Here is a 22,218-nt window from a genome sequence, read left to right as displayed (position 1 = left end):
TTTGGATTCATCAAGCAAATACAGCATATCGACTACTCTGGAAGTTCCATGGGAGTTCTCATCAATTTGACAATTTTCATAGTAAAATGGATGATGGTGACATTGCTTGTTAACACAGAGCAGTGCTGCCCGCTACCTTTTGGTCGTGGGAGGAGGGTGGGGGGCTGTCTAGGGTGATGAGTTTCTTCAGGTCCTCCTGCAAGCTGGACGTGGTGACCCGCTGGGGGGATTGGGCCCTGAGCTGAGCCCTGAGCTGGGGCTGGCCACCCAGCAACCCATCACTCTGGTGACGTCTGAGAAAGATGGAGTGCAAAGACCAGCAGTGTTAGGTTGCAGTTCTCGGTTCAACCTCATGGCGGGAGTGTTGTACTCGTTAATAAACAAAACATGAGCCACGACAAGAGGGAAAGGCATCTCCTCTCAGTTGACTCAGATCTCAAGTCTCTCTAACATCAACAATCTAGAACAGTAAGATTTGTTTCAATAGGGAAAGAACATCCTTTCACAACATGACTTACACCCCTCACAGTGTAATGGCCTCAGTGACATGTCAATAAACACATGTATGTTCAACATTCCTCCTCTACTGCCCCCCATGCTTACTTGCGTGTTTTGCCAAAGTCCACAGAATTGATGGTACCTCCCGGCTTCCTCCAGCCGATCAGGTACTTGGAGGTGGCTCCCTGGCGGGGGTAGAAGCTCTTGGGGCCTCCAGGGGAGAGCGAGGTCTGAGTGGTGGGGGAGGTGGCAAGGTCTGACTCCTCCTGGGAGGAGCTGGGACTGCAGCCTGGACCCATGGGACTGCCAGACTGGCCCGAGCTCAGAGTACTGGTACAGAAAAACACGGATATGGGTTAGTATAGGTATATTTACACTAATGTATTCATAACTCACACACAACATTACATTGGTGTTTGACTTCACATTTCTGTAATGTGCACTCATCTACGAACACATTTCTGTAATGTGCACTCATCTACGAACACATTTCTGTAATGTGCACTCATCTACGAACACATTTCTGTAATGTGCACTCATCTACGAACACATTTCTGTAATGTGCACTCATCTACGAACACATTTCTGTAATGTGCACTCATCTACGAACACATTTCTGTAATGTGCACTCATCTACGAACACATTTCTGTAATGTGCACTCATCTACGAACACATTTCTGTAATGTGCACTCATCTACGAACACATTTCTGTAATGTGCACTCATCTACGAACACATTTCTGTAATGTGCACTCATCTACGAACACATTTCTGTAATGTGCACTCATCTACGAACACATTTCTGTAATGTGCACTCATCTACGAACACATTTCTGTAATGTGCACTCATCTACGAACACATTTCTGTAATGTGCACTCATCTACGAACACATTTCTGTAATGTGCACTCATCTACGAACACATTTCTGTAATGTGCACTCATCTACGAACACATTTCTGTAATGTGCACTCATCTACGAACACATTTCTGTAATGTGCACTCATCTACGAACACATTTCTGTAATGTGCACTCATCTACGAACACATTTCTGTAATGTGCACTCATCTACGAACACATTTCTGTAATGTGCACTCATCTACGAACACATTTCTGTAATGTGCACTCATCTACGAACACATTTCTGTAATGTGCACTCATCTACGAACACATTTCTGTAATGTGCACTCATCTACGAACACATTTCTGTAATGTGCACTCATCTACGAACACATTTCTGTAATGTGCACTCATCTACGAACACATTTCTGTAATGTGCACTCATCTACGAACACATTTCTGTAATGTGCACTCATCTACGAACACATTTCTGTAATGTGCACTCATCTACGAACACATTTCTGTAATGTGCACTCATCTACGAACACATTTCTGTAATGTGCACTCATCTACGAACACATTTCTGTAATGTGCACTCATCTACGAACACATTTCTGTAATGTGCACTCATCTACGAACACATTTCTGTAATGTGCACTCATCTACGAACACATTTCTGTAATGTGCACTCATCTACGAACACATTTCTGTAATGTGCACTCATCTACGAACACATTTCTGTAATGTGCACTCATCTACGAACACATTTCTGTAATGTGCACTCATCTACGAACACATTTCTGTAATGTGCACTCATCTACGAACACATTTCTGTAATGTGCACTCATCTACGAACACATTTCTGTAATGTGCACTCATCTACGAACACATTTCTGTAATGTGCACTCATCTACGAACACATTTCTGTAATGTGCACTCATCTACGAACACATTTCTGTAATGTGCACTCATCTACGAACACATTTCTGTAATGTGCACTCATCTACGAACACATTTCTGTAATGTGCACTCATCTACGAACACATTTCTGTAATGTGCACTCATCTACGAACACATTTCTGTAATGTGCACTCATCTACGAACACATTTCTGTAATGTGCACTCATCTACGAACACATTTCTGTAATGTGCACTCATCTACGAACACATTTCTGTAATGTGCACTCATCTACGAACACATTTCTGTAATGTGCACTCATCTACGAACACATTTCTGTAATGTGCACTCATCTACGAACACATTTCTGTAATGTGCACTCATCTACGAACACATTTCTGTAATGTGCACTCATCTACGAACACATTTCTGTAATGTGCACTCATCTACGAACACATTTCTGTAATGTGCACTCATCTACGAACACATTTCTGTAATGTGCACTCATCTACGAACACATTTCTGTAATGTGCACTCATCTACGAACACATTTCTGTAATGTGCACTCATCTACGAACACATTTCTGTAATGTGCACTCATCTACGAACACATTTCTGTAATGTGCACTCATCTACGAACACATTTCTGTAATGTGCACTCATCTACGAACACATTTCTGTAATGTGCACTCATCTACGAACACATTTCTGTAATGTGCACTCATCTACGAACACATTTCTGTAATGTGCACTCATCTACGAACACATTTCTGTAATGTGCACTCATCTACGAACACATTTCTGTAATGTGCACTCATCTACGAACACATTTCTGTACAATATTTCAAAAACATATGGTAATTCTGACTACTTTTCCCCACACACTACATCTCCGATGTCTCCACATCTTGAGATGAGAATTTAAATTCATGAAGAAAAAGAAATAGGACAGAGTGTCCTTGGACTTCTTCCATTTTAACATTTCAAACAACATTTCTCCCAGTTTGACATGAAAGCGAGCGTCTCCCTCCTCAGACATGCTGTGTGTACAATAAAACAGTCACTAGTCTGGTGGTGCTGGAGTTATTTCAGAGCCACAGAGGAGAGGCTGAGGAGAGGAGGAAAGCCTCTGTTCACTCAAAGGCACAGTGGTTTAGGAGTGTTAACAGTGCTGAGCTCTCACATTCAGCATTCCTCAGTGTTTCAAGCGCTCTCTTTCTCTCTGTGAGAACCTGGCTCACACACAAACAAGCACGCAGCGCACACACACACACACACACAAACACACACACACTCAGATACACACACACACATGTGCGCACACACACACACACACAGACACACATACAGCAGGTTGCTGCTTGCTACCTCTCACCACCAAACCGCAAGGCTTGGGAGTTTTCCATCTGGGACAATAAGGGATATACAAGGACTACAAAGCATTACTGTCTGCTTAATGAAACATTGATACGTGAGAGGAAATGTATTGGCTGCATAAAGAGTCGACTGTAATAGAACTCTAGTGTCCCACATGAAAAACTACTACAGTTTACTTATACAATACTACAGTACTTACTATAGAATTCTGTAGTAAACTGTAGTATACTATACTACACACTGTACCCCCGGACAGTGAGGACTCTTAATTTCTTCCCGAGACCAGCAGAGTAAAAATCTCATAATTATCAGCTTCCATTCAGTCAGCACATAAAACTGCTTCGCCAGGCCAAATATATAGACTCCTTTCTTGAAACATTATTTCAACAGCCTTTATATCTATTATAGACATGTTTGTACAGTGGCAAACCTATAGGTCTTCAGTGTGTGACTAGTTTGTGATTCTGAAAGGACAGCAGCCGTAATACCAACACACTGATGTAGGAGAGTGCACTTTTTGTAAAACATAAAGGGCCAGTGTTGTAGTGGAGGGTATATGCAGGTATAATCATTTTATTTAACTAGGCAAGTCAGTTAAGAACAAATTCTTATTTACAATGACGGCCTAACCCAGCCAAACGACGCTGGGCCAATTGTGCACCGCCCTATGGGACACCCAATCACGGCCGGTTGTGATACAGCCTGGAATTGAACCAGGGTCTGTAGTAACGCCTCTAGCACTGAGCTGCAGTGCCTTAGACCGCTGTGCCACTCGGGGGCCACTCGGGAGCCCCATAAACTGAGAAATCATGCACAAAGTAGCCTACACAATCACAAAGCACATGAAATATATTCACGAGCGCCGCACACATAGCCTTGTTTCAGTGGAATATCATCTGCAGGCAGCAAGAGCGTGCTGCTCTCAACTGGTTTTGGCATGAAGAAGAAGAATGACATCAGTAGCTGATAGGGTAGGAAAGACGTTTAAACTTATGATATCTACCAGTAAATGCTAACTAAGGCAACAATGGGTTATCAAACCAAGTATTAAAAAAGTTTTGTGCACACATTTTTTGTCTATTTTCTATTTATATATTTTTGTGTGATTTTGAGAGTGAAAATCTGAAGTCTATAGGAAACCATCGGAAAACATACGATTTTTCACACAGGGTGTCTTTCCTTCACTGGGCAGATTGTTTGGGAACTTTTTGGCAAAATTTGAGTATACCCACTTCTCCAGGCACCACTACACCACTGTGGCTCAGTTGGTAGAGCATGGTGTTTGCAACACCAGGGTTGTGGGTTCGATTCCCACGGGGGGCCAGTACAAAAACAAAAAACAATGCATGAAATGAAATGTAAGCATTCACTACTGTAAGTCGCTCTGGATAAGAGCGTCTGCTAAATGACTAAAATGCATAGGGCCGATGGAAAGACAGCAGTCATACACACAGTATGATGTTAAAAGAGAAGCAGTCCATGAACTCTGACATAATAAGCCAGTAGGTCCCAATCATAAAATTACACAACCATTAAGCATTTCCCAATCGAAATGTACAACTATGACCTCCCATGGCAAAAATAATTTCATGTTTAGCCCACAAAGTAACTGGTGACCTAAAGTTTAAAGTAGAACTGACAGCATTTTAACTACTTTGCAGATACGAAACAAACAGACGATCATAATATCAATAAAAAATATCAAATTCTTATTCTACAAAACCAACTTCATAAGAGGTTTTAAAAATAGGTTATATTTGACTCAACGTTCCATGACGTACACTAACATGCTGACTAAACCGCCAGCGGCGTGTGCGCGAGTGTTGCAAAATAAATGTACACATACATGTTATTCAATCATTGCACCCACACCGCTCACGCAAGTCAACGAGCGTCTGCGTAACTTGGTTCTACTTGTGACGCTAGACGCGCTGCAAGTCCCACCTCTCCCGTCTCCTCATTGGTTTTTAGGAGCATATAGCCATGTGGGTGATTGAAAGATGAACTGGCGCGAGCCGGTCGGTGTGGTCAGCATGAAAGGCGTTGTTGGCAGAATAGATGGATGCAGTTCAATGCATGATCAATATAATTCACCAATACATTTCATTGCTATCAGGTTGTAAATCACAACTGGCCTGGTACATTGTTTGCTGCCTCCATTCGAGATGCACTGTTTCAGTTTCAATGACTCAATATTCCGGACAAAAACGAACAAATGTAACTAACGCTGGGAATGTCAATACAATCAAACTAGCAAGGGCGATGACCACAAGTCTGTCATAACATGGCTAATATACTAGCGTATCTATGTATGTAGCAAGCTAAAAACACAGAGCCTGTTAGCTAGCTAGCTAGCTGCTAGGAGGATGTTATGTCATGCCATTGGAGGAGTGGGTGAGTGACAGACTTTTTTCCCTCATATCGTTTTTTTTTGGCTAGAGATGTCATTTGGTTAACTAGCAAGAATATGAACGACTGTTTTCCAGTTAGCATATCTCTTGCGTTCGCAAATTCACTCTGGCTATCTACTGCGAGCGCAGAATAACCCAGCTAGCACAGTGGATCTGGGACGATTCCGGCTGAGAGTCGGGGCACTCGGCTGGGAGTCAGACTCGGCCGACGTCATGTGACCCGTGTCTGGGCCGCCTTCGGCAGTATTACTTATGGCTAGGATGCGGGGATTGAGCTCGGGCTGATTCCGGTGTGAGTTATCTGGCCCAAATGTATTACTTGGGGCTCAAGGCAACTCTCTGGCAGATGATTACACAGGCTGCTTTATATAAATAACATTTCATAATACATTTTTCCATATTTTCTCATTGTTTCTGTGATCAAAAAATACAATTAACATTTAAATGAAATTCTTTAAGAGTCCTGTGTAGTATTTTAGTATTTTGATACTTTGTGCAAGGCAATTGATAAGCATTAAAAACTTTGTGGATGGAGCCTCGCGAGTGGCGCAACAAACTGCATTGCTACAGATGCTGGTTCGAGATCCGTGCCAGCCGCGACTGGGAGATACACGAGGCGACGCACAATTGGCCCAGCGTTGTCTGAGTTAGGGGAGGGTTTGGCCGGCCGGGATGTCTTTGTCCCATCGCCCTGTAGTGACTCCTGTGGCGGGCCAGGCGCATGCACGCTGACACGGTCACCAGGTGTATGGTGTTTCCTCCGACACAAAATGTTTTTTTTTGTGGATGGTATAATTTGTATGTATAATAGTAATATTTAAAATGACTAAATTGGGTCATTTTGTATACACTTATTTAGATTTTCATCGGGACGCTTCCGGGGGGGATTCTAGTAAGATCCCGGCAAAGTCGGCTGAATTCCGGTAGACGGAAACGGCCTGATGTACTTGGCAGTCATTCATTTTGATTCCAGGCCAAGTCTGACACCCAATTCCGGGCCGATTCAATCAGTTCAAGAAGGCTGCTTCTGGGCCAATTCCTCGCTGCTAGCTGGCAACTGATGAATTTACGAATGCGCAACACCCGCTGAATATGACCGGTGTCAGCAAACGTAGGCAAAAAAAGTAATACTTAGTCAAGAATGTTCTAAATAACATGTAAACAGCCTAACCAACTCTGCTACGTCGAGGAAAATGGTCAGAGTGAGGTGTTCTCTCATTTGTGTCTGGAAGTAGCTAGCTAGCAAGCCAGCCAATTTTAGCCAGTTCGCTTGGGTGCTTCGTTGGGACAAGCATTTATTGGCAGGCAAGCTGCAGAAGGACGAGAAGGCTACAATTCCCCATCGTTCATCAGTGCAATTTTGACGGCCAACTAGCTGAAAAAGTTTGAGAGGGTTTATCTAATGTTCCTTCGTTAGATTTTATCTCATCTTGCTCTGCCTAGCATTAGTTGTTGATCTTGTTGTCATTGATAACTGAGGGAGAGAGAACCTACCTTTTCATGGTTGTTTGATCAATAGGACTGTAAGGTTCACAAATGTAAGAGGACTCCCGTGGGGTTAACATATTTGCAGAAATCCATTCAGGTGTATTTTGTGGCTTTTGACGAATGTGTTCTAATGATCTAAAGCCGCGCTGTTGCTACTGCCTGTAAACACACAGTCCAGTTCATAGTGAATGATGACAGGGTCTACTGCCTGTAAACACACAGTCCAGTTCATAGTGAATGATGACAGGGTCTACTGCCTGTAAACACACAGTCCAGTTCAAAGTGAATGATGACAGGCCCTACTGCCTGTAAACACACAGTCCAGTTCAAAGTGAATGATGGCAGGGTCTACTGCCTGTAAACACACAGTCCAGTTCAAAGTGAATGATGACAGGCCTTACTGCCTGTAAACACACAGTCCAGTTCAAAGTGAATGATGACAGGCCCTACTGCCTGTAAACACACAGTCCAGTTCAAAGTGAATGATGGCAGGCCCATGTGGCAAATGGCTTGTTTGTATAAAGGCCTACTGTAGCTCTGATTGTCTATAGCACACCGGTCTGTGTAGACTCCGGTCCTGGACATGACAGATGCTTTTATTAGATTTTATTTACTGCTGTGTCCATTAATTATCCAAACGCACAGCCGCTTTCCCACTCTATATTGCTGTAGAATATTCACAAATGCCTTAGTATACATAATTCCCAAACATTCTAAGAATTCATGACAACGTGACCATATCTAAGTGATCGCTTGCAGGAAAATGGTTAAAAAAAGTGACATATTCTTCCTGGGGGATGTATATGAACAGATTTGAATAAGATTTCATGTTGCTAAAATGCTGTCAGTTCCACTTTAAATGCAACAATGTTTCACACACATAAGTTATTTTCAAAGAGATGGCTAACAACAGCAAGCGTGCTGCAATAAAAAACACAGTTCCACTCACCAGATTGCGCAGCGACCTGTTGGCCTTAAAGAAGGCAGAAGTTTCCATACATTTTTGTAAAAACGGTCCCACCCATTAAGTCAAAATATGATTGGTTGATTCCACTGTCACTCCAAAATTTTGCCCTAATACAGTTGAATGGCAGATGCCTTTATCTACCTTCTGATGGCCTAGCCAATGGCTGACTTAGCTAGCTAAATGTATCTCCCCAGAGACCAGCAAAGAAAAATCCTGATTGTATATTTTTTTCTCTTCAGTGTTAACCCTTTCCTTTCCAACAAAAAATGAAGGGATTGAATCAGAACATTAGTGAAAATAATTATATAATTATGATTATTATTATGTTATTATAATAATTATTTAAAATCCTTAGCCCTTTCTCTGAAAGCGTAGAAGGCCCTCATTGTTCCCCACTGTGTTTGGGTTAATAATAATGAGTGGCTCTATTTGCCCCCAGCAGCATTTATTCACTATTCTGAATGTCAAAAGAATCCATATGTTGTTCTGAAATATGAACACAGAAATACTGGACATTATGAACTCTTATTATGGTGGGGATTTGAAAAAATTACAATCATGGTCTTGAATTGGACTCGCATTTTTCTGGTCTCGGTCTTGACTCGGTCTCGAACCCCTTGTCCCCCTCCCGGTCTTGACTTGGTCTCGCCCCCCCTCCGGACTTAGTCTTGACTCGGACTCGATTTGCTCCGGTCTTGGTCTTGAATCGATCTCGCTTTAGGTGGTCTCGAACACAACACTGCACTGTAGTATCCCTCAATCATGTGTAGTACTTAGTATAGAATGTTGTAGTATACTGTAGAATACTATAGTATATACTACAGTATTATCCACCAACAAAAAAACACGGTAGTAAATACTACAGAAATGTCAGCAAAAACACTACAGTCCGCAAATACACTTTAAAAAAACTATAGTAAATACTACAGTATTTAATTTGCATATACCCTGCCCATTCCCCTCCCACATATCCCAATTTGTGGTGGCACATGGCACATGGTTGTGTACCCTATGGTTATAGAAAAGAGCAGGAGGAGAACACCTCCACTTCTATGTCAAAGATAATAAAACAAAAATACTATAGTAAATACTACAGTAATATATACAAAAACACTACAATAAATACTATAGTATATACTACTTTTTTTACTAGAGTATTTATACTATAGTAAACTGCAAATACTACAGTATAATGCAGTAAATACCACATTATTCACTACTACAGGCTCCCGAGTGGCGCAGCGGTCTAAGGCACTAAGAATCTCAGTGCTAGAGGCGTCACTACAGACACCCTGGTTCGATTTCCGGCTGTATCACAACCGGCCATGATTGGGAGTCCCATAGGGCCGCGCACAATTGGCCCAGCATTGTCCGGGTTTGGCCGGTGTAGGCCATCATTGTAAATAAGATTTTGTTCTTAACTGACTTGCCTAGTTAAATAAAGGTTCAATAATTTCAAAAAAATAAATAAACAGTGAATACTACAGTGAAGTCAGCAAAAACAATACAGTGAATACTATAGTATTCCTACCATAGTATACACTATAGTATTTTTTCATGTGGGGTAGCACAGCACAGGGAGGCACACACACCTGGAGTGGGACGCAGCATCACTGAGGGTGTAAGAGCCACTGTCCGGGGCTGGGGGGAACACAAGGGGGCTCTGGGCTGGGTATGCGCTGCTCCCTGGGGGGCCGGGGGAGTCTGGGGCTGAAGGAGACGTCTCTTGGGCCCGCCGCTCTTTGGCTCTGGAACCCCCGGACCCTGTGGCCCCGTAGGAGGTAGCATCGATGCCGCTGTCTGTGGATGCCCCCTGTAGGTAGCCGTTGAGCTCTGAGTCAGGCCGTACCCCTGTCCTGCTGGAGCCAATCTCATACCACTTTTCATCACTGTGGGCAGAGCTGGAGGCATTACTGGACAGTGTGTTGCTGCCTGATTGGCTGGAGGAGTAGGAAGCTTCCACCTGTAGAGACAGAGACCCTACAGTCACGTCCTGGTTGTTTGACCATAGTAAATAAAGACTACTTTGACATGGACAAGAATCTACATTGCCAAGCTAGTGCAGTCGGAAAGTATTCAGACCTGTTGACTTTTTCCAAATTTTGTTACAGCCTTATTCTAAAATGGATTAAAAAAAAAAAATTCCCTCCTCAATCTACACACAATACCCCATAATCACAAAGCAAAAACAGATTTTTAGATTTATTTGCAAATGTATTACAAATGAAAAACTTAAATAATACATTAACATAATTATTAATTTCAGGTAATTGTGCATTTCAGGTCAAATAACAACCCAATGTTTATATCCCAGGACAAATTAGCTAGCAACAGCAAGCTAGCTAGCTAAATTGCCATAAATGTTTGCTTTTCGACCTGTCCCCAAATTAATATAGACTGCTCAAAAAATAAAGGGAACACTTAAACAACACAATGTAACTCCAAGTCAATCACACTTCTGTGAAATCAAACTGTCCACTTAGGAAGCAACACTGATTGACAATAAATTTCACATGCTGTTGTGCAAATGGAATAGACAACAGGTGGAAATTATAGGCAATTAGCAAGACACCCCCAATAAAGGAGTGGTTCTGCAGGTGGGGACCACAGACCACTTCTCAGTTCCTATGCTTCCTGGCTGATGTTTTGGTCACTTATGAATGCTGGCGGCGCTTTCACTCTAGTGGTAGCATGAGACGGAGTCTACAACCCACACAAGTGGCTCAGGTAGTGCAGCTCATCCAGGATGGTACATCAATGCGAGCTGTGGCAAGAAGGTTTGCTTTGTCTGTCAGCGTAGTGTCCAGAGCTTGGAGATGCTACCAGGAGACAGGCCAGTACATCAGGAGACGTGGAGGAGGCCGTAGGAGGGCAACAACCCAGCAGCAGGACCACTACCTCCGCCTTTGTGCAAGGAGGAGCAGGAGAAGCACTGCCAGAGCCCTGCAAAATGACCTCCAGCAGGCCACAAATGTGCATGTGTCTGCTCAAACGGTCAGAAACAGACTCCATGAGGGTGGTATGAGGGCCCGGCGTCCACAGGTGGGGGTTGTGCTTACAGCCCAACACCGTGCAGGACGTTTGGCATTTGCCAGAGAACACCAAGATTGGCAAATTCGCCACCATCTTCACAGATGAAAGCAGGTTCACACTGAGCACGTGACAGACGTGACAGAGTCTGGAGACGCCGTGGAGAACGTTCTGCTGCCTGCAACATCCTCCAGCATGACCGGTTTGGCGGTGGGTCAGTCATGGTGTGGGGTGGCATTTCTTTGGGGGGCCGCACAGCCCTCCATGTGCTCGCCAGAGGTAGCCTGACTGCCATTAGGTACCGAAATGAGATCCTCAGACCCCTTGTGAGACCATATGCTGGTGCGGTTGGCTCTGGGTTCCTCCTAATGCAAGACAATGCTAGACCTCATGTGGCTGGAGTGTGTCAGCAGTTCCTGCAAGAGGAAGGCATTGATGCTATGGACTGGCCCGCCCGTTCCCCAGACCTGAATCCAATTGAGCACATCTGGGACATCATGTCTCGCTCCATCCACCAACGCCACGTTGCACCACAGACTGTCCAGGAGTTGGCGGATGCTTTAGTCCAGGTCTGGGAGGAGATCCCTCAGGAGACCATCCGCCACCTCATCAGGAGCATGCCCAGGCGTTGTAGGGAGGTCATACAGGCACTTGGAGGCCACACACACTACTGAGCCTCATTTTGACTTGTTTTAAGGACATTACATCAAAGTTGGATCAGCCTGTAGTGTGGTTTTCCACTTTAATTTTGAGTGTGACTCCAAATCCAGACCTCCATGGGTTGATAAATTGGATTTCCATTGATTATTTTTGTGTGATTTTGTTGTCAGCACATTCAACTATGTAAAGAAAAAAGTATTTAATAAGATTATTTCTTTCATTCAGATCTAGGATGTGTGGTTTAAGTGTCCCCTTTATTTTTTTGAGCAGTATAGTTGATATTTCAACCTGCTTGTCCTGATCCTGTCCTGATCGCGCACAAGCGGTCTGGTCAGCATGTTAGAAGACATATTTGGTCATATTTGAGCCTGGTGCCTCACCTTGATGTTCTTGTTGGGAGACAGGTGTGTCCCCTGTTCCTGCTGCTGGAGACGAGTTACTGCAGCCTTGGATACAGCTGGGTCTGGGAGGGACAGGAACAAACAGAGGAATGAGACACAGATAACAATACCAGTAACATAGAGAGCTATTCCTGTCTCTGACTCTCATTATCTGCATCACCCAAAACACCAGAGACATGACTTTGGCATTTTCTAAAGCAGTGGTATTCAAACATTTTCAGCAAATTTCTGGGGACCCCATTTTTTCCAAAGATTTTCTCGTGACCCCCACCCCACGCCAAATCTAATGACACAACCTTAAAATCGGGACATTTAGAATTTTAAATAAAAAAATAACTTAATTGCATTTTCATCTCTTATCAAATTGAAAATAAACCAATAAATACATTTACTCAATACAATTAGATTTTTCAAATTATCTTTCTCAAAAACATCATTTTGGCGACCCCACTGCAGTTCCTGGGGTCGTGACCGCGACTTTGAATGACACTGTTCTAAAGCGTGTCCTCTTACCTGCTCTATCAGGCCCCCTGTCGGCCACCTCCTCTTCCACCGCACGGGGCCATCCGGTGGCAGGCTTAGTCCCGTTAGACCCCTCTCCCACTCCCTGACGCTCAGCAGACACAGGGGAGTGGCGGGTATTGTTGTTAAACCTAGAAAATAGACGGAAGAAGACGGCATCATGTCTAGCTGCATCATTTATTGAACAAAACAGGAGTACCTCTGCCACGATGACTATAACATATCAACGAGACAACATATCATTTAGTCATTTCCTTTCTATTATTGGATAACTCCCAAAGAAGTAATTACAGTCTGAAAATAGAGCAATTTAGGTGAAACCCTACAGCGATCTGTTTCTAGATCTGAATTTTGGTCTGTGTATGATCTGGGTGTGGTCTGAATGTGGCCATAAATTGGCCCAGGTTTGTTCTGGCCTGAGTGACCTCTCACCCATCTGGCATGGACTTCTGTCTCCAGTGGTTAGGGCCTGCGCTCCCAGTGTCTATGTAGGAGAGGCTGGTAGGAGCTTTACGGGTGTGTGGAGAGCGGCCCATCACGATGGAACAAGCCAGGGCATAGTTATCATTCCCTGGGGAATACCTGAGGGATACAGAGCATAGAGATTCCACTACTAAGCTTGAAGCTTGTACATCTTTCCTACTATATCATATTATTAGCCAGGGTGGCTCTCTTACCTTTTAGGGTTGAGAGGGCGCCCATCGCTGGACACGCTGCGGGGGATGACTCCGGTCGGCTCCTGGAAGTCTGAAGCCGGGGCCTTGATGAGCGTCCCCCCCAGGGCCGCTGTGGTGCGGCTCTGGGGGCTGGAGGAGGTGCGGGGCCACTTGTTGTTGTTGCTGCGGAAGGGGAATTTAAACTCATAGGGCATCCCCTCCTTGTGGTTCTTATAGTCCACCAGGGGCATGTGGTACAGCTCTGAACAGCCTCTGTGAGAAGAGACAGAGATAAATCAAATAAAATCAAATAAAAAGAAAATAGAAAATAAAAGTAATAAATAATTAAACAGCAGCAGTAAAATAACAAGCGAGGCTATATACAGGGGGCACCGGTACAGAGTCAATGTGCGCGGGCACCAGTTAGTCGAGGTAATTTGTACATGTAGGTAGATTTAAAGTGACTATGCATAGATTATAAACAGAGAGTAGCAGCAGCGTAAAAGAGGGGTCCGGGTAGCCCTTTGATTAGCTGTTCAGGAGTCTTATGGCTTGGGGAAGAAGCTGTTAAGAAGCCTTTTGGACCTCAATTTGGCGCTCCGGTATCGTCTGCCATGCGGTACCAGAGAGAACAATCTATGACTAGGGTGGCTGGAGTCTTTGACAATTTTTAGGGCATTCTGCCTCTGACACCGCCTGATATAGAGGTCCTGGATGGTAGGAAGCTTGGCAGGAAGTAGTGCCCTGCGTTCGGGGGCCAAGCAGTTGACATACCAGGCAGTGATGCAACCAGTCAGGATGCTCTCAATGGTGCAGCTGTAGAACCTTTTGAGGATCTGAGGATCCATGCCAAATCTTTTCAGTCTCCTGAGGGAGAATAGGCTTTGTTGTGCCTTCTTCACGACTGTCTTAGTGTTTTTGGACCATGATAGTTTGTTGGTGATGTGGAAACCAAGGAACTTGAAGCTCTCAACCTGTTCCACTATAGCCCCGGCAATGAGAATGGGGGCGTGCTCGGTCCTCCTTTTCCTGTAGTCCAAGATCATCTCCTTTGTCTTGATCACGTTGAGGGAGGGGTTGTTGTCCTGGCAACACATGACCAGGTCTCTGACCTCCTCCCAATAGGCTGTCTCATCATTGTCGGTGATCAGGCCTACCACTGTTGTGTCATCGGCAAACTTGATGATGGTGTTGGAGTCATGCCTGGCCACGCAGTCATGAGTGAACAGGGAGTACAGGAGGGGACTGAGCACACCCTGAGGTGCCCCCGTGATGAGGGTCAGCGTGGCGGATGTGATGTTCCCTACCCTTACCACCTGGGCCGGCCCGTCAGGAAGTCCAGGATCCAGTTGCAGAGGGAGGTGTTTAGTCCCAGGGTCCTTAGCTTAGTGACGAGCTTTGAGGGCACTATGGTGTTGAACGCTGAGCTGTAGTCAATGAATAGGATTCTCACATTGGTGTTCCTTTTGTCCAGGTGGGAAAGGGCAGTGTTGAGTGCAATAGAGATTGCATCATCTGTGGATCTGTTGGGGTGGTATGCAAATTGGAGTGGGTCTAGGGTTTCTGGGATAATGGTGTTGATGTGAGCCATGACCAGCCTTTCAAAGCACTTCATTGCTACAGACGTGAGTGCTACAGGTCCATAGTCATTTAGGCAGGTTACCTTAGTGTTATTGGGCACAGGGACTATGGTGGTCTTCTTGAATGTTGGTATTACAGACTCAGTCAGGGACAGGTTGAAAATGTTAGTGAAGACACTTGCCAGTTGGTCACGGAGTACATGCTCGGAGTACACATCCTGGTAATCCGTTTGGCCCTGCGGCCTTGTGAATGTTGACCTGTTTAAAAGGTCTTACTCGCATCGGCTAAGGAGAGCGTGATCACACAGTTGTCTGGAACAGCTGGTGCTCTCATGCATGTTTCAGTGTTACTTGCCTCGAAGCGAGCATCGAAGTAATTTAGTTAACCTCTCTAGGGTAGGGGGCAGTATTTGCACGTCCAGATAAAAAACGTTCCCGATTTAATCTGGTTATTACTACTGCCCAGAAACTAGAATATGCATATAATTGTTTGATTTGGATAGAAAACACCCTAAAGTTTCTAAAACTGTTTGAATGGTTTCTGTGAGTATAACAGAACTCATATGGCAGGTAAAAACCTGAGAAGATTCTGTACAGGAAGTGCCCTCTCTGACCATTTCTTGGCCTTCTACACTCTCTTTATTGAAAACTGAGGATCTCTGCTGTAACGTGGCACTTCCTACGGCTCCCATAGGCTCTCAGAAGGCGGCAGAACGTTGAATGATGACTTTGCAGGCCATGGCTGAAAAACAGTAGTGCATTTGGTAAGTGGTCGATCTGAGAACAATGAGACCGGTCTTTGAACGAAAACAGGGTTTCCCGGTCGGAATATTATTGCTTTTTTACGAGAAAAATCACATAAAAATTGATTTTAAACAGCGGTTGACATGCTTCGAAGTACGGTAATGGAATATTTAGAATTTTTTGGTCACGTTACGCGCCGGGCGCGTCACCCTTCGTTACCCTTCGGATAGTGTCTTGAACGCACGAACAAAACAGAGGATATTTGAACATAACTATGGATTATTTTGAACCAAACCAACATTTGTTATTGAAGTAGAAGTCCTGGGAGTGCATTCTGACGAAGAACAGCAAAGGTAATCCAATGTTTCTTATAGTAAATCTGAGTTTGGTGAGTGCCAAACTTGGTGGGTGTCAAAATAGCTAGCCCGTGATGGCGAGCTATCTACTCAGAATATTACAAAATGTGCTTTTGCCGAAAAGCTATTTTAAAATCGGACATAGCGATTGCATAAAGGAGTTCTGTATCTATAATTCTTAAAATAATTGTTATGTTTTTTGTGAACGTTTATTGTGAGTAATTTAGTAAATTCACCGGAAGTTTGCGGTGGGTATGCTAGTTCTGAACGTCACATGCTAATGTAAAAAGCTGGTTTTTGATATAAATATGAACTTGATTGAACAAAACATGCATGTATTGTATAACATAATGTCCTATGAGTGTCATCTGATGAAGATCATCAAAGGTTAGTGCTGCATTTAGCTGTGGTTTGGGTTTATGTGACATTATATGCTAGCTTGAAAAATGGGTGTCTGATTATTTCTGGCTGGGTACTCTGCTGACATAATCTAATGTTTTGCTTTCGTTGTAAAGCCTTTTTGAAATTGGACAGTGTGGTTAGATTAACGAGAGTCTTGTCTTTAAAATGGTGTAAAATAGTCATATGTTTGAGAAATTGAAGTAATAGCATTTCTAAGGTATTTGAATATCGCGCCACGGGATTCCACTGGCTGTTGAGTAGGTGGGACGATTTCGTCCCACATAACCTAGAGAGGTTAATCTGGTAGGTTCGTGACACTGGGCAGCTCGTGGCTGTGCTTCCCTTTGTTGTCTATAATAGTTTGCATGCCCTACCACATCCGACGAGCATCAGAGCCGATGTAGTACGATTCAATCTTAGTCCTGTATTGACACTTTGCCTGTTTGATGGTTCGTTGGAGGGCATAGAGGGATTTCTTATAAGCTTCCGGGTTAGAGTCCCGCTCCTTGAATGCTGCAGCTCTACCTTTTAGCTCAGTGTGGAATTTGCCTGTAACCCATGGCTTCTGGTTGGGGTATGTACGTACAGTCACTGTGGGGACGACGTCATCAATGCACTTATTGATGAAGCCAGTGACTAATGTGGTGTACTCCTCAATGCCATCGGAAGAATCCCGGAACATATTCCAGTCTGTGACAGCAAAACAGTCCTGTGCTTAGCATCTGCTTCATCGGACCACTTTCTTATTGACCAAGTCACTGGTGCTTACTGCTTTAGTTTTTGCTTGTAAGCAGGAATCAGGAGGATAGAATTATGGTCAGATTTGCAAAATGGAGGGCGAGGGAGGGCTTTGTATGTGTCTCTGTGTGTGGAGTAAATGTGGTCTAGAGTTTTTTTCCTTCTGGTTGCACTTTTAACATACTGATAGATATTAGGTAAAACTGATTTGAGTTTCCCTGCATTAAAGTCCCCGGCCACTAGAAACGCTGCCTCTGGATGAGCGTTTTCCTGTTTTCTTATGGCCATATACAGCTCATTAAGTGCGGTCTTAGTGCCAGCATCGGTCTGCGGTGGTCTTTAGACAGCTATGAAAAATATAGATGTAAAGTCTCTTGGTAAATAGTGTGGTCTACAGCTTATCATGAGATACTCTACCTCAGGCGAGCAAAACCTTGAGACTTCCTTAGATTTCGTGCACCAGCTGTTGTTTACAAATATGCATAGGCCGCCGCCCCTTGTCTTACCAGAGACTGCTGTTCTATCCTGCCGAAAAAGCTTAAAACCCGCCAGCTGTATGTTAATCATGTCGTTGTTCAGCCACAACTCGGTGAAACATAAGATATTACAGTTTTTAATGTCCCGTTGGTAGGATATACGTGCTCGTAGTTTGTCTATTTTATTATTGATTGATTGTACGTTGGCTAATTGGACCGATGGTAAAGGTAGATTACCCTCTCGGCGATGGATCCTTACAAGGCACCCGGACCGTCGTCCACGATACCTCCATCTTTTCCTCCTGCGAATGACAGGCATGAAGGCCTTGTCGGGTGTCTGGAGTAAATCCTTCCTGTCCAACTCGTTGAAGAAGAACAATTCCTCTAGTACGGGGTGAGTAATCGCTGCCCTGATGTCAAGAAGCTCTTTTCGGTCATAAGACACGGTGGCAGAAACATTATGTACAGAATAAGTTACAAATAACGCGAAAAAACATACACAATAGCACAATTGGTTACGTGATCGTAAAACGGCAGCCATCTCCTTCGGTGCCATTATTACATCGAGATATACACTACAAACACTGCAGCGCTGCCCCAGTACCCAAATGCATGCTACTGATATGACTGATAGAGGGACATATCTGTTGATAGGTAACTTATTTGTTGTCATGAGCTGTACCTGCGAGGGGTGGAGTCCTCGTGCGGGGGTATGATGACCACCTTGACGGTGACAGAGGTCCTCAGGAGATCGATCATCTGCTCGTGGGACAGCGATGCCACGGCAACCTTACAGATCTCTACTAGCCTGCTGCCCTGGCGCAGCCCCGCCTGCCAGGCATACCCGTAGGGCTCTACCTCTGCCACGATGCCCTCAAAGTTTACATGGAAGCCCAGCTGGCCCAGGCCGTTCCTCCTCAGGGTCATCTCTGTGGTCTGGCTGCCCTTTGACAGGAGCTAGAGACAGGGGAGAGGAGGAGGGGGAGGAGAAAGAGGTGAAGGAGAAGAGTTATAACACTGTGGCGTACAGCAGGTCAGCCACCAGGGGGAGACTCGTCGAGGCCTGGTGACAGACGGAGTATACATCACGAGGCGATGGCTCCATCACGTGCCAGGTCTCGATGGGCTCTCCGGCCAGGACTAATTGGGGCTGATTGGGGATTGGTGAGTAATCAAGGGCTGATTGCTCACCAGCTGTACAAGTCCCATAAAGCTGCCAGAAGGGCAGCACACAATGGAGAGACTGCGGGAGGAAAGGACTCTCATATAGTTTGGGGCGGTACCAGAGGTAACAGGAGTGAGTTCAGTTTTGATCCCCACAGGATACAGCAAGACCCGGAGCCCAGAACACGGTATACTGGAGAGGGTCTCTTGGGGAGACCTATTCTTTTCTTTTGGACTATTATTTTATTTTAAACACCTTTGAAACTGAGCTAATCATACTGTCTGTGTCTGATCTGTGTAAACATTTTGACCCAACCCCCTGGTCTGCCACACTACATAATGTAAGAAACCTCTAAATCCAAAGACAGACTACACTGCATGTGCTGTGTGTGCTCTGTGCAGCATATCACCTTGTATCCCACTGCTGACTTGCCTCTGAAGCTAAGCAGGGTTGGTCCCTGAATGGGAGACCAGATGGTGCTGGAAGTGGTTTTAGAGAGCCAGTAGGAGGCACTCTTTCCTCTGGTCTAAAAAAATGCATTGCCCTGTGTAGTGTGCTGTCTTTTGGATGGGATGTTAAACGGGTGTCCTGACTCTCTGTGGTCACTAAAGATCCCATAGCGCTTATCGTAAGAGTAGGGGTGTTAACCCCAGTGTCTTGCATATCATTATGGCCACCTAATAATCCCTAGTTTCCAATTGGCACATTCATCCTCCTCTCCCCTGTAATTATTCCCCAGGTCGTTGCTGTACATGACAATGTGTTCTCAGTCAACTTACCTGGTAAAATAAGGGTTGAGTAAATAAAAAACAAAACTATTCTGTTGGCTGCTGCTACTGTAAAACACATCACATAAACATAATCTGCCCTTGGGCTTAGATCTGATAAGACACACACTAACAGACTGAATCTATCATCAGCGGATGCGCTACCCTTCAATTAAAGTGTTTTTGTACAGGAGGGAGGATTTAAGGTTTAATACACCTTGCCTGGCCCTTCTGACCCAGTGTCAGGTGGAAAGAGGTTGTAACCTAGTACTTAACACAGACCTCCAGGCAGCCACAACAAGGCCAGAGCAGGATATTATGCTACATCACTGATGCACGCCTCCGCTTTCCGACAAGAAAGGGTATGGCAAACACACTCACTGTACACACAAACATGAAATAACCCTTAGCAAATAGTGTTAATCTTTCATTCAAGACAACTGGCATTGCCTAATCGCATGTGAATGATTAAACTACCTCTCCAAATACGGTCAATGCTGAGTGCTATACCTGTAACATTGTGTTTGTAATCACTGTAGGCCTATTCTGCATCTCCTTTGAACATAATGGATTATCAGAGGTGGAAATGAGAGGTATGTTTATTATAACCCATTTGTTAGTGATGAAAGGTCCTTATCTGGCTTGAAACCTGGGACACCTGTAATAATCACAACAGATGGTGTGTGAAATATTATAAAGCCATCAGTGCAGCAATAATACACAGACTACCTGTACTGCTACTGACCTCCAGGCGTTTGACCACCTCTCCAAAGTCCTCTGTGTTGTTGTTGATGGAGCGCAGCGACACGCTCTCCCCACGCTCATAGTAGATCTTCATGGAGGCGGGGCTGCCCGAGGACCAGCCAATGACGTCGCGCGTGGCACAGTTAAAGACCACAGCCTTAGCCTCCTGATCCAATAGGATGAGGAAATCGTTGGAGATGGCCAGTAGACACTCCCTCTCCGCCCCGGCTACCTGGTCCTCCGCATGCACCGGCCATGTCACTGCACCTAGGCTCCTTAGCTCTGCCCCGCTGTACGGCCGAACCCTCTCTCGCCGCTTGTGAGCCAAGGAGATGAAAGGGAATTTCCCTGTGGGCTCCACCGGCGTGCTGGTCACGTGCCGCTCTGCCAGGTCCCGCAGGTACTCCTGTCGCGTGCGTGTCGCCATGGCACCAAACTTTTCAGACTTGTGGGCGGCGTTCTCTGCGTTGATGACCTTGGCCAGCAGGAAGTCCCTGAAGACAGTGGACTTGGGGAAGGTCACACCCTTGGGGATAGGAGGACCGAAGGAGGGCACGTCCTGGGAACGAGTCACAGCCACGCTGGGGGGGAGGAGAGAAAGAGAGAGAGGTCACTAACTAGTAAGTGCACTGAGGAGGGAGTCCTATACCCAATCTCAATGGATCCTCAGGGCACTAGATCTGAAAGAATTCAATAGGCGTAAGATGGCAAGCTGCTGCTTTTAATATGTCTTATCCCTATCCAATCCTCTCAGGGAGTGCAGAAAACAGTAGACTAGAGGGCAGAAAACAGTAGACTAGAGGACAGAAAACAGTAGACTAGATGACAGAAAACAGTAGACTAGAGGGCAGAAAACAGTAGACTAGAGGGCAGAAAACAGTAGACTAGAGGGCAGAAAACAGTAGACTAGATGACAGAAAACAGTAGACTAGAGGGCAGAAAACAGTAGACTAGAGGACAGAAAACAGTAGACTAGATGACAGAAAACAGTAGACTAGAGGACAGAAAACAGTAGACTAGAGGGCAGAAAACAGTAGACTAGAGGGCAGAAAACAGTAGACTAGAGGGCAGAAAACAGTAGACTAGAGGACAGAAAACAGTAGACTAGAGGGCAGAAAACAGTAGACTAGAGGGCAGAAAACAGTAGACTAGATGACAGAAAACAGTAGACTAGAGGGCAGAAAACAGTAGACTAGAGGGCAGAAAACAGTAGACTAGAGGACAGAAAACAGTAGACTAGAGGGCAGAAAACAGTAGACTAGAGGGCAGAAAACAGTAGACTAGAGGGCAGAAAACAGTAGACTAGAGGGCAGAAAACAGTAGACTAGAGGGCAGAAAACAGTAGACTAGAGGGCAGAAAACAGTAGACTAGAGGACAGAAAACAGTAGACTAGAGGGCAGAAAACAGTAGACTAGAGGGCAGAAAACAGTAGACTAGAGGGCAGAAAACAGTAGACTAGATGACAGAAAACAGTAGACTAGAGGGCAGAAAACAGTAG

General features: G+C 44.7%; 1 protein-coding gene across 2 annotated transcripts in view; it reads right to left on the bottom strand.

The window, feature by feature from the left end:
- LOC106611072 (signal-induced proliferation-associated 1-like protein 1) overlaps positions 1 to 22,218 on the bottom strand; it is an 83,741-nt gene that overhangs the window by 3,573 nt on the left and 57,950 nt on the right. For both annotated transcript variants that reach the window (XM_014210935.2, XM_014210936.2), the window contains exons 8-16: positions 20,721 to 21,300; positions 18,726 to 19,000; positions 13,769 to 14,020; positions 13,524 to 13,673; positions 13,083 to 13,222; positions 12,549 to 12,631; positions 10,071 to 10,441; positions 604 to 828; positions 137 to 293 (exon numbers count right to left, since the gene is read on the bottom strand). In XM_014210935.2, the coding sequence (XP_014066410.2) occupies positions 137 to 293; positions 604 to 828; positions 10,071 to 10,441; positions 12,549 to 12,631; positions 13,083 to 13,222; positions 13,524 to 13,673; positions 13,769 to 14,020; positions 18,726 to 19,000; positions 20,721 to 21,300 (2,233 nt within the window). The remainder of the gene's footprint in view (positions 1 to 136; positions 294 to 603; positions 829 to 10,070; positions 10,442 to 12,548; positions 12,632 to 13,082; positions 13,223 to 13,523; positions 13,674 to 13,768; positions 14,021 to 18,725; positions 19,001 to 20,720; positions 21,301 to 22,218) is intronic.

This window comes from Salmo salar, chromosome ssa09 (genome assembly GCF_905237065.1).
Source record: "Salmo salar chromosome ssa09, Ssal_v3.1, whole genome shotgun sequence".
Lineage (NCBI taxonomy): Eukaryota > Metazoa > Chordata > Actinopteri > Salmoniformes > Salmonidae > Salmo > Salmo salar.
This window is presented reverse-complemented; position numbering and strand designations above follow the sequence as displayed.